The following is a 12,710-nucleotide window of genomic DNA, read 5'->3' as shown; positions in this document are numbered from 1 at the left end:
CCCCCTAGACCCTAGCCCCTCTCGTCCCCTTTGAAGTGATTGTTTAATGTGGGTGAGGCCTTAGGAAACAACAATGTTTAATTCCAGGATGCATAGACTAGTAAGGACGCAGCCTGTGTATGTACTGTATCCTGACATAGTTTATTTCCTGTTTTTGAAAGATAACTTGTTTCTTTTCGGGAACTAGGTTTGTGGCGACATCGTATTAGGATAGAAATTTCATTGAATTCATTCTCAAGTCCCTTTTCCAACCCAGATCTACTCAAATGAAAAACACAACACATTTATCCAACGTTAGCCTCAGAGAAAGAATCGGACTTATTGGCAGAAGTAGTGACTCATGTTTTCCCAGAATGAGAGAGGAGAGAGGTGTGGTAAGTTCTTCACAGTGTTGCACTGTAATACATCACACTGAATATTACTTCAATGCACTCTAGTCTTCTACACTGATAGTGCTCATCCATTCTTAAGCTTCAATTATTTATGTTCACTCTACCGATTCACAGAATGTGTGGTTTTGTTTTAGCAAAGTACTGTGGTGTAATGGCGTGATCTGACCATATAAGCTGTTATGTCATGAATGTTTAAACTCTGGGAGAGTTGTGAGTTGTGGTTGACCCAGGGGACAGAGTTAAATATGTTTAAACTCTGTGAGAGTTATGGTTGGCCCACAATATAACTTTCTCCCAGTGAATAAAATATGCTGAGAGGGAATCAGTAATGCGACGAGTACTGCACTGCGGATTTCAACAACACCACAGCAAACACACACACACACACATACAGATGAATGATGCTTATAAATTGCTAATACATTGAATGATCTCTCTGGATGACAGCTCCAATGATGTCTACCTGACCTTGAGAGGGGAGGGGGACGAGGACCAGAAGGATGAGGGCGTTGGGCAGGATGAGGAATCAGTGAAGGCTGGAGGCTACATGACCCTGTCTCAGACCCAGGGTGGGCAGACCCAGGGTGGGCAGACCCAGACTGGGCAAGGTGGGCGCTTGGTGGATGCCTCCATCCAGAAGAACATCTCGTTCGATGGCAAGCCCATCACCAACTGGAACGGGGGACCCTCTGAAGTCTTCTCCCTACGAGACCAGCTCAAACTGGCTGAGGAGAGGGCCTCGCAAGTACAGGGACAAGTATGGACACAGACGCTCTCACACACCCACATACAAGTCTTATAAAACAGAGTAAGCCAAATGTGATAATGAAAATGCTCTCTCTCTTTCTCTTTCTCTCTGTCTCTCTCTCTCTCTCTCTCTCTCTCTCTCTCTCTCTCTCTCTCTCTCTCTCTCTCTCTCTCTCTCTCTCTCTGTCTCTGTCTCTGTCTCTGTCTCTGTCTCTGTCTCTGTCTCTCTCTCTCTCTGGGTCTCTGTCTGTCTCCCAGTGTGAGGGGTTGAAGGGGGAGCTTGCGGAACTGCAGGGGCTGTTTGACTGCAGCCAGAAGGAGAGGGTTGAGCTGGAGCAGGAACTGCATCACTATAGGGCGGAGCTAGAGAGGCTGGGCGGCAAGAAGTCACAGGTGAGAGGTCAGCGGTTGGAGGGAGGTAACTTTGGTAACGATGGCCTCTTCTGTGTATGAGTTGGTGAAAACAAGTGTTACTATAAGGGGACACTACACATGTGCTATAAGAAAGGTTATGGTGGTGAAGGAGCTAGTTATGAGGTAAGTAGAAGGGAACGAGAAGACACACCTATACACATACACACCTGTATTTACAGTACACTTGAGTAACTGTGCGCTAACTAACCCATTCTCCTCAAGCATCAAGTCTGTCTGTCTGTCTGTACTGTGTGCATGTGGGTCAGTAACAACAGCTCAGTCAAACAGCTATGTCTCATGGAATCGTGACTTGTCTCTCGTCCTCTTTCTGCCTCCAGTGGTGTAGTCAGTTATTCTTGTGTCCTCGACTTTTGTCCTTGGTTTCTTCCGCCCTCTTCTCAACATGCATTGCTTCAATGGCGGTGTGTCTCTGCGTCCTGTCGCGCTGTCCAGTGTCTGTCCCCGTGTCCACCTAAACAACCCGGTCCTTATCCTCTTTCTCTTCCTGTCTGATGCCATCAAAACCAGGAAGTGCTGAATCAGAGTTTTGGTGAAAACTGAATAACAAAAAAGACAAATCAACCCACATGTTATTATAGTGTACAAATGTGCGCTTATAAGCCAGCCACTCCACCCTTGATGATTTGATTGGGTGTACGTGGTCTCCTTATCAAGGATTTGGAATTAGACCATCCAGCCTGAGTACCACAGTAGTTCATGTCACTCACCTGTCCTTATCTTGTGACTAAACCGCCTCACCCACACTGCTGAGCTGCCTACAACTCCCAGGGTTCTCTCTGTCTGAGTGACCATTTGAGTGACAGGCAGCACTTTTCAGTGTGGGCAGAGATCTTTAAATGACAAGATGGAATCATTACACAAGTTGTTCATCTTGTCTTTAACCATCTTTGATGTGCTCTAATGGCATGCTCTTTCTGTTTCTCCCCTCCCTTCATCGTTTCCATGGCTGTGTTTTGTTGAAAACTCCTATTTATAAACTCATTCACATTCATATTGTCAAATCTGTTTACCATAACCACCCTGCAAAATGTTGCGCAATATGGTTTTTACAATCTGCCTATCTTTTTATTTATTTCGTTCTGACCTCTCTGTCACTCACCCTCTCTGTCCTTGTCTATTGGTCTCTCTACCTGTCTATCTGCCTGTCATCCCATTTATCTACCTCTCAATCACCTCATGATGTTTTATGTCCATCTATTTATCTGTTGTCTCTTCATCTATCTCTCCACATGTAATTCTTTCATTTTTGTCTCCCTTTATTATGATTTGTGATTTCTCTCACCATCTCCCTCCTCCTCTCTCATGCCCCCACGCTCCCTTGTTTTCTCCCCAGAACTGCACTCCTCCGTCTGAGCCCCCTGTTCTCTCCATCCCCTTCATAGGAATGATTGTAATAATGGCCCTGATATGGTGCTGGTGGGAGGAGCTGGCGTCCTAGAGGGGACCAGGTATGGGCATGCCCTTTCTTTATCTAGAAGAATCAAATATAGTCAACTCTTATTTCCTCTAGGAGAGGCTGAATATCTGTTGTAGATGCAGATTATTCAGCCTCTGGCTGTGGGTGTGCCTGAATGTAGAATACTGCACACACAGAAATACTGTAGATTGCAAATGTACAGTATAGGGCCAGAACGCGTGGTTGCTGTTAGTAGTTAAATGTTATTAGAGTTCAAAGTACTGACAGTATTTGATCTGTTGTGGAAGGGTACCTTATTCCACTGACCTAAAGACTCTGATTCAAGCATAAGCGTGTGCTGGCAAGACCAGCTATTACAGTGTAGTAGACCCATGTCTTACAATGTAATATGCCCCTCTAAGAATCACTTTTCTCTTGATCTGTCAATCAAACTCAAGCTGTCTTAGAAACTCAACCTCTATGGTGAACAATAAACATCCAAAGCCACATTAACACCAAATGGGCTGGAACCAAAACGGTAATAGAGTGTTGCGAAAATACTTGACGGAAATCAGCGACTTGGCTCTCGTTGGTGTTCCTCTGAAGGTGGGCCGTCAACCTTAGAGTTAGCAGAGTCACTGAGGCAGACAGTCCAATAACTCAGTCTCACCCAGCAGTCTCCAAATGCACCATTCACTGTGTTTACTATGACTCTACTGAATGGAATGGCTCCGATTCTAAGAATACTAAGAACTTGGCTTGGAACAGCCAAGCAGACGCCACACTTGAAAAGCTGCTAGTAAGAGAGAAATGAAAAGGAGAGAGAAGAGACTTTCACACTTGCTTGCCTGTTCCTTTGATGTTTTCGTCTGAGAAAGGTGGCTTTTATTTGAGTGGTCCGTCACACTTAGCCGAGAGAAACACAGTGACACGCGGCTCCTTTCATGTCTCCATTGGGACTGTGCAGAGATTACCACTAGAGCCAAGATGGATGACACAGCGCTGATGTCAACACCCACCGCTGCTGCCTGACCTCCACAGGCGGGACAGCAGCCAGGGAGCCAGGGAACTGGGGTTTAGATAAACCTTCTCTCCCTCCAACCTCCAGCTGGCTGAATGCTGTGTTGTGGTCAGCCTGCAGTGAGGCAGTGAGGCATAGCCCTGCAGTGAGGCCTGCAGTGAGGCATAGCCCTGCAGTGAGGCCTGCAGTGAGGCATAGGTAGGCTATTTTGCAATGGACATTCCATCATGAGTATTTACAGTAGATTGAGTTATGTAGCTTTAGGCATTTAGAATGAGGTATGGCTATTTACCTTGGGAGATTTAGAATGAGGTATGGCTATTTAGCTTGGGAAATGTAGAATGAGGTATGGCTATTTAGCTTGGGAGATTTAGAATGAGGTATTGCTATTTACCTTGGGAGATTTAGAATGAGGTATTGCTATTTACCTTGGGAGATTTAGAATGAGGTATTGCTATTTACCTTGGGAGATTTAGAATGAGGTATTGCTATTTACCTTGGGAGATTTAGAATGAGGTATGGCTATTTAGCTTGGGAAATGTAGAATGAGGTATGGCTATTTAGCTTGGGAGATTTAGAATGAGGTATGGCTATTTACCTTGGGACATTTAGAATGAGGTTTGGCTATTTACCTTGGGACATTTAGAATGAGGTTTGGCTATTTACCTTGGGACATTTAGAATGAGGTTTGGCTATTTACCTTGGGACATTTAGCCTGAGTTGGAGTGTTTGTCTTTTATTGTAGCCTGATGTGAGTAAGGGTTCTGAAACTTTAATGAGAGGGTCAGGTGTGCATTTTAGGATGACATGGCCACGAGTTGTGTGTGGGCGAGAAGCTGTCTGCACACTACACCACACTTATAGGGGATCCTCTTACTGGGCTCCAGGGAGACATCACTGCTAAATCACTTTCTCTCTCTCTCTCTCTCGCTTTCTCTCTCTCTCTCTCTCTCTCTCTCACACACACACACACACACACACACACACACACACACACACACACACACACACACACACACACACACACACACACACACACACACACACACACACACACACACACACACAGAGATACTGCGGCTAACAACACCCAACACCACTCAAGTCTTCTCTCTTCTCGCATAGGAGTGTGTTGGTTGGTTGTGTGGGTCTGTATCCCAATTGAGCTGTAAATTACTGGGCTGTAAGGCACAAAAGATTCCTTTGTCCAACGTGTGTGTTGAGGAAATGGATGTGTCCAACGTGTGTGTTGAGGAAATGGATGTGTCCAACGTGTATGTTGAGGAAATGGATGTGTCCAATGTGTGTGTTGAGGAAATGGATGTGTCCAACGTGTATGTTGAGGAAATGGATGTGTCCAACATGTGTGTTGAGGAAATGGATGTGTCCAACGTGTATGTTGAGGAAATGGATGTGTCCAACGTGTGTGTTGAGGAAATGGATGTGTCCAACGTGTATGTTGAGGAAATGGATGTGTCCAACGTGTGTGTTGAGGAAATGGATGTGTCCAACGTGTGTGTTGAGGAAATGGATGTGTCCAACGTGTGTGTTGAGGAAATGGATGTGTCCAACGTGTGTGTTGAGGAAATGGATGTGTCCAACGTGTGTGTTGAGGAAATGGATGTGTCCAACGTGTGTGTTGAGGAAATGGATGTGTCCAACGTGTGTGTTGAGGAAATGGATGTGTCCAACGTGTGTGTTGAGGAAATGGATGTGTCCAACGTGTGTGTTGAGGAAATGGATGTGTCCAACGTGTGTGTTGAGGAAATGGATGTGTCCAACGTGTGTGTTGAGGAAATGGATGTGTCCAACGTGTGTGTTGAGGAAATGGATGTGTCCAACGTGTGTGTTGAGGAAATGGATGTGTCCAACGTGTGTGTTGAGGAAATGGATGTGTCCAACGTGTGTGTTGAGGAAATGGATGTGTCCAACGTGTGTGTTGAGGAAATGGATGTGTCCAACGTGTGTGTTGAGGAAATGGATGTGTCCAACGTGTGTGTTGAGGAAATGGATGTGTCCAACGTGTGTGTTGAGGAAATGGATGTGTCCAACGTGTATGCAAAGCGAAGTGGTTGTTTGAGCTACTCTGACCAAACTCGAGGAGCTGGTACGGTATGTGTGCTAAAACTTGAGCTGTCCTTATTGTGAATGAATAACCTCTGTAACCTTTGAACCCTGTCCTCTGTCCTCTTGCCACCAGGAGAGCGAGGGAGGCTGGAACCTGGTGGCGGTGGTTGCCGTGGCAGCGCTTGTAGTCCTGATAGTCCCCAGCCTTTCTAAAGCGTTTACCTGAGGTCTACACAGAAAGGAAGTCACTGTACAGGAAATGACTTTGCCGGTTGCCCATGGCAACATTGGCAATGCCATGCCCCTATCTCATGATCCCCCTGTCAAATCTCCTCCTCGCTTCATCTTCCAAGGAGGACTACATCGAAAACGGACATTTTCACCAGGAAATACAACACAACAAGGAAGTAGTCCCATACATTACTCAAGGAGAAATACATATACCTGTTTAAGCCACTCTAACGATAAGGACTGCAATATCTTATTTCTCTCTTTAAAGTCCTTCAGTTTGACTCAATCGATTTCCCTCTCTACTACTCTTCTCTCTGCGCTTCTTTAGATAAACTTACGAGTTTAAGGGAACAGCATAATATAACAGGGACTGCCTCTGAGTTTGTGGCAGTACTGTGTCTGCGTGGGTGTCAATTGAAAGACACAGTTTAGCACAGAACATGTCTGAGCATTTATTGATTGGTTGATGGTTTGTTGTTTGATTTGATTGGTTGATGCTTGATTGGTTTATTTACAACCTGTAAAGGTTGAGTTGGGAAAAGCTCATGCCTTATTGTTTCCCTTGCACATATCGAGTCACTGATGAGATGTTTCTCTTTCTAATGGGCACGTGATCTTATCCCAGATCCTACCCCTCCTTGTGAATCACTTTGAACATTGCCAATGCTATTTTCTCTGCTACACTTTACGTGTCTTTACGTGTCTTTACGGCTCACAATTTACTATTTTAACACTTTTCCTTCTGTTTCTTTTGTGGCATGCTCTTTTTACGCTTAAATTAAGTTGTGTGGAGGAGGGTTTGATTATATGAGTTTGATGTATTGGATGTTTGTCTCCTTTGTAAATGGTTCTCTCTCTCTCTCCCTCTCTCTCTCTCTCTCTCTCTCTCTCTCTCTCTCTCTCTCTCTCTCTCTCTCTCTCTCTCTCTCTCTCTCTCTCTCTCTCTCTCTCTCTCTCTCTCTCTCTCTCTCTCTGCACTTTCTCCTAATTGGTTATTGGTTATATCTGTATGTGTATGGAACCACAACCACTATACACATCAATACTATCATAAATGCAACTTGCTGTATTCAATTTGACAGTCCAAATGATTTCCAGCTAGATGTCTATTTTTGTAGCCATAGGAAGAATTTATCCCCAAGACTGAGGAGATATTTAATGACTGATTCCACTGTGTTTGGTTCTGCTTAGAAACAGAACTTAACAAGGCTCGTTATTTGAAACAGAGAGTTATTTTTGTAAATAGACATTGTGTTTAAATGTTTTGCGTTATTTTTTTAATATTAATCGTCACAAGCATCCTGAAAAATGACAAACAATCAATATAGGTCACCAAAATGAAAAGTGGAGCCAGTGATGAAATATGGACCATTGTTTTCTAAGATGTGCATTTTGGGTGTTCTCTTACCTAGTCTTTTCGTCTTGTACTGTTTGCGTTCTAATCTCTGATATCTATGTTCTCTAACGATGATGCCCTTTTCTTTGTTGGCACGAAGCATACAGTTTATTCACAGGTTCTGCAACTGTAACTTGCCTGCAATGCATGGGACCTTTTCAGTGTCATTGCCGTAAGCTTGACACAACACATTCCAATGATAGATTGACCAAACAACAACAGCGATGTGACACTGTTGTCATGGAGAAGATGTCTAACCTTTACTCTGCCGTTTCGGCACCTACGGAGTTGCCCACAGAATACTTTTTGATTCTTACTCTACTTTTGGCATGATTTAGCTACCTTGTAAATACATAGCAAGAAAAATAATTTCAACTCCTTTACGTGACCTGTGGAGCACAATGTCAGAAATGCGCTTTGCGTTGAGTTAGAACGGTGGCGTTATTTTAGAGTTAAATGGTCTTTGTCCAAGAACACACAACGACTATGACTGAGAGAGCAATCTAACAGGTTTTCTTTTCTAGAGGATCGTTTGTGAGAAACGTGTACAGAATGCAGTAAGCGTTATAGCTGGTGCCTGGATTCGTAGTGTGCTTTCATGACTGACAGTTAGTTGGCTTGTTTCATAGATGTATGTAGGCGAGCTAATTAACTTAATTGCGTGGGTGTGTAGGTGACAATACATTGAACGCGTGCTTAGCCAATATTCTTCTGTATTCCAATATCCCATTGTAGAGTTCTAGCATTATAAATATGTATAGGTAATTAGTGCTTCTAGTTTGTGCTATGAATCAATAAATTACTACTATAAGTATATAATATTTGTTTCAATACATGTTTCACAATCATAACTGTGTGATGGGCAATTGAACACTGAGGTGTAGTGAAAAACATGAACGCTTATAGGCTATGCATAGACTATTGTTTCCACAGTGCAGAGACAATATAAGATCTCATTGGTAGGTAAGTGCATGCTACAGTGTATGTAAAAAACAATATCTGTAGTTGTGTACCAACATGTGGTATTTGTATTGTATTGTAAATAGGAAATCGTTTAGCACTGTTAAATAACATGGTTTGTTGATTTGAGAGCAGTTCTAGATTGAGTAGAGGGTTCTTTTTGAATTGACTGAACACAGCCAGTGCATGAGTAGTGTATATGTGTGAGACAGTAACATGTATAGATATTGCATGTTAGACTTAGTAAACAACTTGCATGCCTATAGATGGGTAGATCTAGTTCCTGTAGTCACAGTCATTTCAGCCAATGTATTATGACCGTCTTCATGCATGACTAATCAGAATCATTTGTGATTTCTTTCTTACTATGTCAGTCTCTCTTAGTTGATTTACTACTTTACTGGGTTGTCACTCTTAATATTGTCTCTGGTTTCATACAGTCTCTTCTATTCTATCGCACTCTACTCTATTCTACTTTTCTTCTTCAGTTGTCTGGTCTCTACAATGAGTATAGATTTTTCGGGTATTTATCTTCACTTCTCTGCTGTGCTTCAAATACTGTAAAATCCACTGACAGTGTCCTTTTTTTGACCCTGCTTCTATTCCAGCATGGAAGCTTAAACAGTAAAAGCGAGACATATTACGGAAACTATTCCACATGTCAAAACAACCTGTGCTCTTAACTAGAAACTGGCTGCTGCTCACTGTATGTGATGATGTGAAGTTTGACCTTTGACCTTATGTAAAGCTGCAGCTCGTTCTGTATGTCTCTCTGTCTGGGTCTGTGTGACATGGCTACTGTCAATGTCTCTTTTATGCAGCGCTGATTCCGATGTTGCCATAGTCTGTACTACTGCACCTTGTCAGTCAATGTCTCAATGGGCTTTTATGGGTTAATGAGAATATTGTGAGTATTTTGGTAAATAGCCTGTACATTTTGTAAATGAACTGAGAAATAAAAGTAGTTTATCCTCATTCTATCTGTCTCTGTCTCTGTCTGTCTCTGTCTGTGTGTGTGGACTCAACTGGTCTCAAAGCAATGTTACTGTAAAAGAATGTTCATGAACATGCTGTCTCATATGAACATTCCTGATCAATGTTATTTTGCCTTATTCCAGAAACGTCTCCTAATCTCAGTTTGATTGAATATACCACAGACATTTCTAAGTGAATTGCAGACTACAAGCTGTAGACAGATCAGTCCGATTTTTATTCGCTGTGTGACTGACCTGTTGACAGGTCAGAGAGGAGTTTCCAAAGGAACATCGTAAAGAGGAAAGATGATCAACACTCCCTGCATCGTAGCCCCCTGCAACCCTATCACACCCCTCTGGGTGCTTAACTGTCTCTCCCTCCTCCAGGGGTTTTATATATAGTTCCAGTGCTCAGTCTCAAGGCCTCTCACTCAGATCCATTACAAGTGAGGGCCGTACCTGATGGACACACACTATTCTCTACTATACACACGCTATTCACTATACTCTAGTCATTATACAGTTATGATACACACTGTAGTGCCTGTATTCATAATGTTAGCTGTGCACACTACACAATGTGTTCACATTCCAGGCATTTGGTCTATTATATCTCATGGACAGCATGTCTGCTTTGCATGATATAAGCTCATTCCCAAAATACAGCAAGGTTCACAGTCCAAGCATCCTACATTCAGAAAACATGACTGTACATGAGAAGACTACATGTGTACCCTATAACATGACATATCAGTGTGTAACTTAGTTGTTGTACAGTCCCTTCAGAAAGTATTCACACCCCTTGAGAGAAAATATTTTTTCCCCCCACATTTTGTTTTGTTACAGCCTGAATTTAAAATGGATTAAGTAGAGATGTTTTTGGCACTGGCCTACACACAATAACCCACAATGTCAAACTTTTTTTTTTTTTTTTTACACATTATAAAAAATTCACAGCTGAAATGTCTTAAAAAAATATAAATGCATGTTGCATTTATATTTTTGTTCACTATATATATTTACCTGTATTATTTCCCCTAACCCTATCACCCTTCCCCTAATTGGAGTAAACTAATGGACAACACTTAGGCTTGTACTTCCAGCTTATACATACTATATACATTCCATGGATACAGTATATTTTACATCAGTTATCTTTTGTTTGTCTTTAGTCCCATCTTTCAGCTACCCTCAACCCCTCCCATCTATCTATGAACACCATCCATTTTGGGATTTCTATTTGCCATATATTTTTTCAACTGTGCTGTGATGTTTCACAACAGTTCTGAACTTTTCTATTCTCGTAGCTTCTACAGATTGTAAATTAAAAAGATCAACATTTTTAGTAAGAGTAATATTATATCATTGATCAATTGATTATGGCCTTTCAGATCACCCAGCAGTGCTAAATGCAGAGTTAACGCCAGGTAAATGTTGTAATTCTTCAACCATTCCTGAACCTGCGACCAAAAACAAGCTAGATATGGATAGTGCCAAAACAAATGATCTAATGATTATGTCTCTGTTATGGGTATGCTTGTAATCATTAAGGACGAGTTTTTCACGACAAAAAATAAACAGAACGAAGCTAAGCACAGGCAAAATCCTAGAGGAAAACTTGGTTCAGTCTGCTTTCCACCAGACACTGAGATTCCCCTTTCAGCAGGACAATAACCTAAAACACAAGGTCAAATCTACACTAGAGTTGCTTACCAAGAAGAGAGTGAATGTTCCTGAGTGGCCGAGTTACAGTTTGGACTTAAATCTGCTTGAAAATCTATGGCAAGACCTGAAAATGTGTTTGTCTGGCAATGCCCAACAACCAACTTGACAGAGCTTGAAGAATGTTGAAAAGAATAATGGGCAAATGTAGCACAATCCAGGTGTGGAAAGCTCTTAGAGACTTGCCCAGAAAGACTCACAGCCAAATGTGCCAAAGGTAATTCTATGTATTGACTCAGGGTGTGAATATTTATCTAATAAAGATATATTAGTGTTGTTTTTTTTAACAAATATTAGAATTTTATTTCTACTTTGACATTACAGAGTAGTTTGTGTAGATTGTTGACAAAAAAATACAATTAAATCTATTTTAATCCCACTTTGTAACACAACAAATTGTGCAAATAGTCAAGGGGTGTGAATACTTTCTGAATGGGCTGTAAGCAGTGCTTACTAGTTAATGTAGACATTTCAGGTGTTCTCAGGCATTTCCTTCCCCTCAGGAAACAACATTATGGAAGACGTGAGTCCAGTGAGTCTCAGACGCCATGTTTGAGAGCTCAATTACATGTTGATGCTCTCTCTTGCTGACTGAGGTGTGAGATCACCCACACAAGAGGGGGAGAGATGTAGATATTTTGGGCCTACTGCCTCTGAGTGTGTGTGTGTGTGTATGTTCCCTTGTGTCCCCCACTGTTTAAGCTTACTCTCTTATAGGGGGGTAAATGAGTCAACATTGGCCATTACAACTGCATTTCTGACTCATACAGTGCAACCCTGTCCTAGATGGCAATGCTGACAATTGGCATTCAAAGTTGTAGCACACATAATTATGATGAAATTATATTATTTGAAAGAACAAAAAGTCACCTTTGTGTTGCCAGATACATTTTGAACTTGTGTATTTCGTATTTTTGTAAATACTGAAGATCTGACTGATATCAAGGTAGAATGTTGGCTAAAGAATCATACTCCTCACGTTCTTTGTTACTCTAGAACTCTGATGCAACCATTCTATTTCAGCAAATTTATCGGTTGCCAAAATTCTAGAATTTTGACAATGTATATTCCGAGAAACGGAACCGAACAGAATGATAAATTGTGCTTAATTCCTTATTTACAAACTGATCTGATCAAGTGTGTTACAATGCCTCCTGATAAATCTTACTATTTGCCTGGAATCCACAAACTGGGCAAGGCTTTTTAAATGTTCAAAATTCAAATTGTCTCCAAAAAATAACTCATGCATAAATGTAATATAATTCAATAATAGGAAAAAAATACATGTTTCTTTGTCTCCTAATCAACACTTGACTTACAAATCTGTCTTCTGGATGGCTGCCCTCAGTTGTCCACATTGTGAAGAAGA

At 41.8% G+C, this 12,710-nt stretch overlaps 1 protein-coding gene across 3 annotated transcripts in view; it reads left to right on the top strand.

The window, feature by feature from the left end:
• The window catches only part of LOC139566112 (coiled-coil domain-containing protein 136-like), a 44,934-nt gene extending 35,311 nt beyond the window's left edge, over nucleotides 1–9,623 (top strand). The window contains exons 6-9 of one of the 3 annotated variants that reach the window (XR_011673055.1): nucleotides 840–1,149; nucleotides 1,398–1,532; nucleotides 2,957–3,022; nucleotides 6,192–6,259. Coding sequence is in view for 2 of the 3 variants with exons in the window: in XM_071387039.1 (XP_071243140.1) it covers nucleotides 840–1,149; nucleotides 1,398–1,532; nucleotides 2,908–3,012 (550 nt within the window). In the remaining variant the exon portion in view is untranslated. Of the gene's footprint in view, nucleotides 1–839; nucleotides 1,150–1,397; nucleotides 1,533–2,907; nucleotides 3,023–6,191 lie in introns of all 3 variants that reach the window. The other 2 variants (XM_071387039.1, XM_071387040.1) reach the window with 2 other exon arrangements.
• The last annotated feature ends 3,087 nt before the right edge of the window (nucleotides 9,624–12,710 follow it).

The sequence above is a fragment of the Salvelinus alpinus genome, chromosome 37 (assembly GCF_045679555.1).
Source record: "Salvelinus alpinus chromosome 37, SLU_Salpinus.1, whole genome shotgun sequence".
Taxonomy (NCBI): Eukaryota; Metazoa; Chordata; class Actinopteri; order Salmoniformes; family Salmonidae; genus Salvelinus; species Salvelinus alpinus.
The sequence above is the reverse complement of the archived record's forward strand: the minus strand, read 5'-3'. Positions and strand labels throughout refer to the sequence as shown.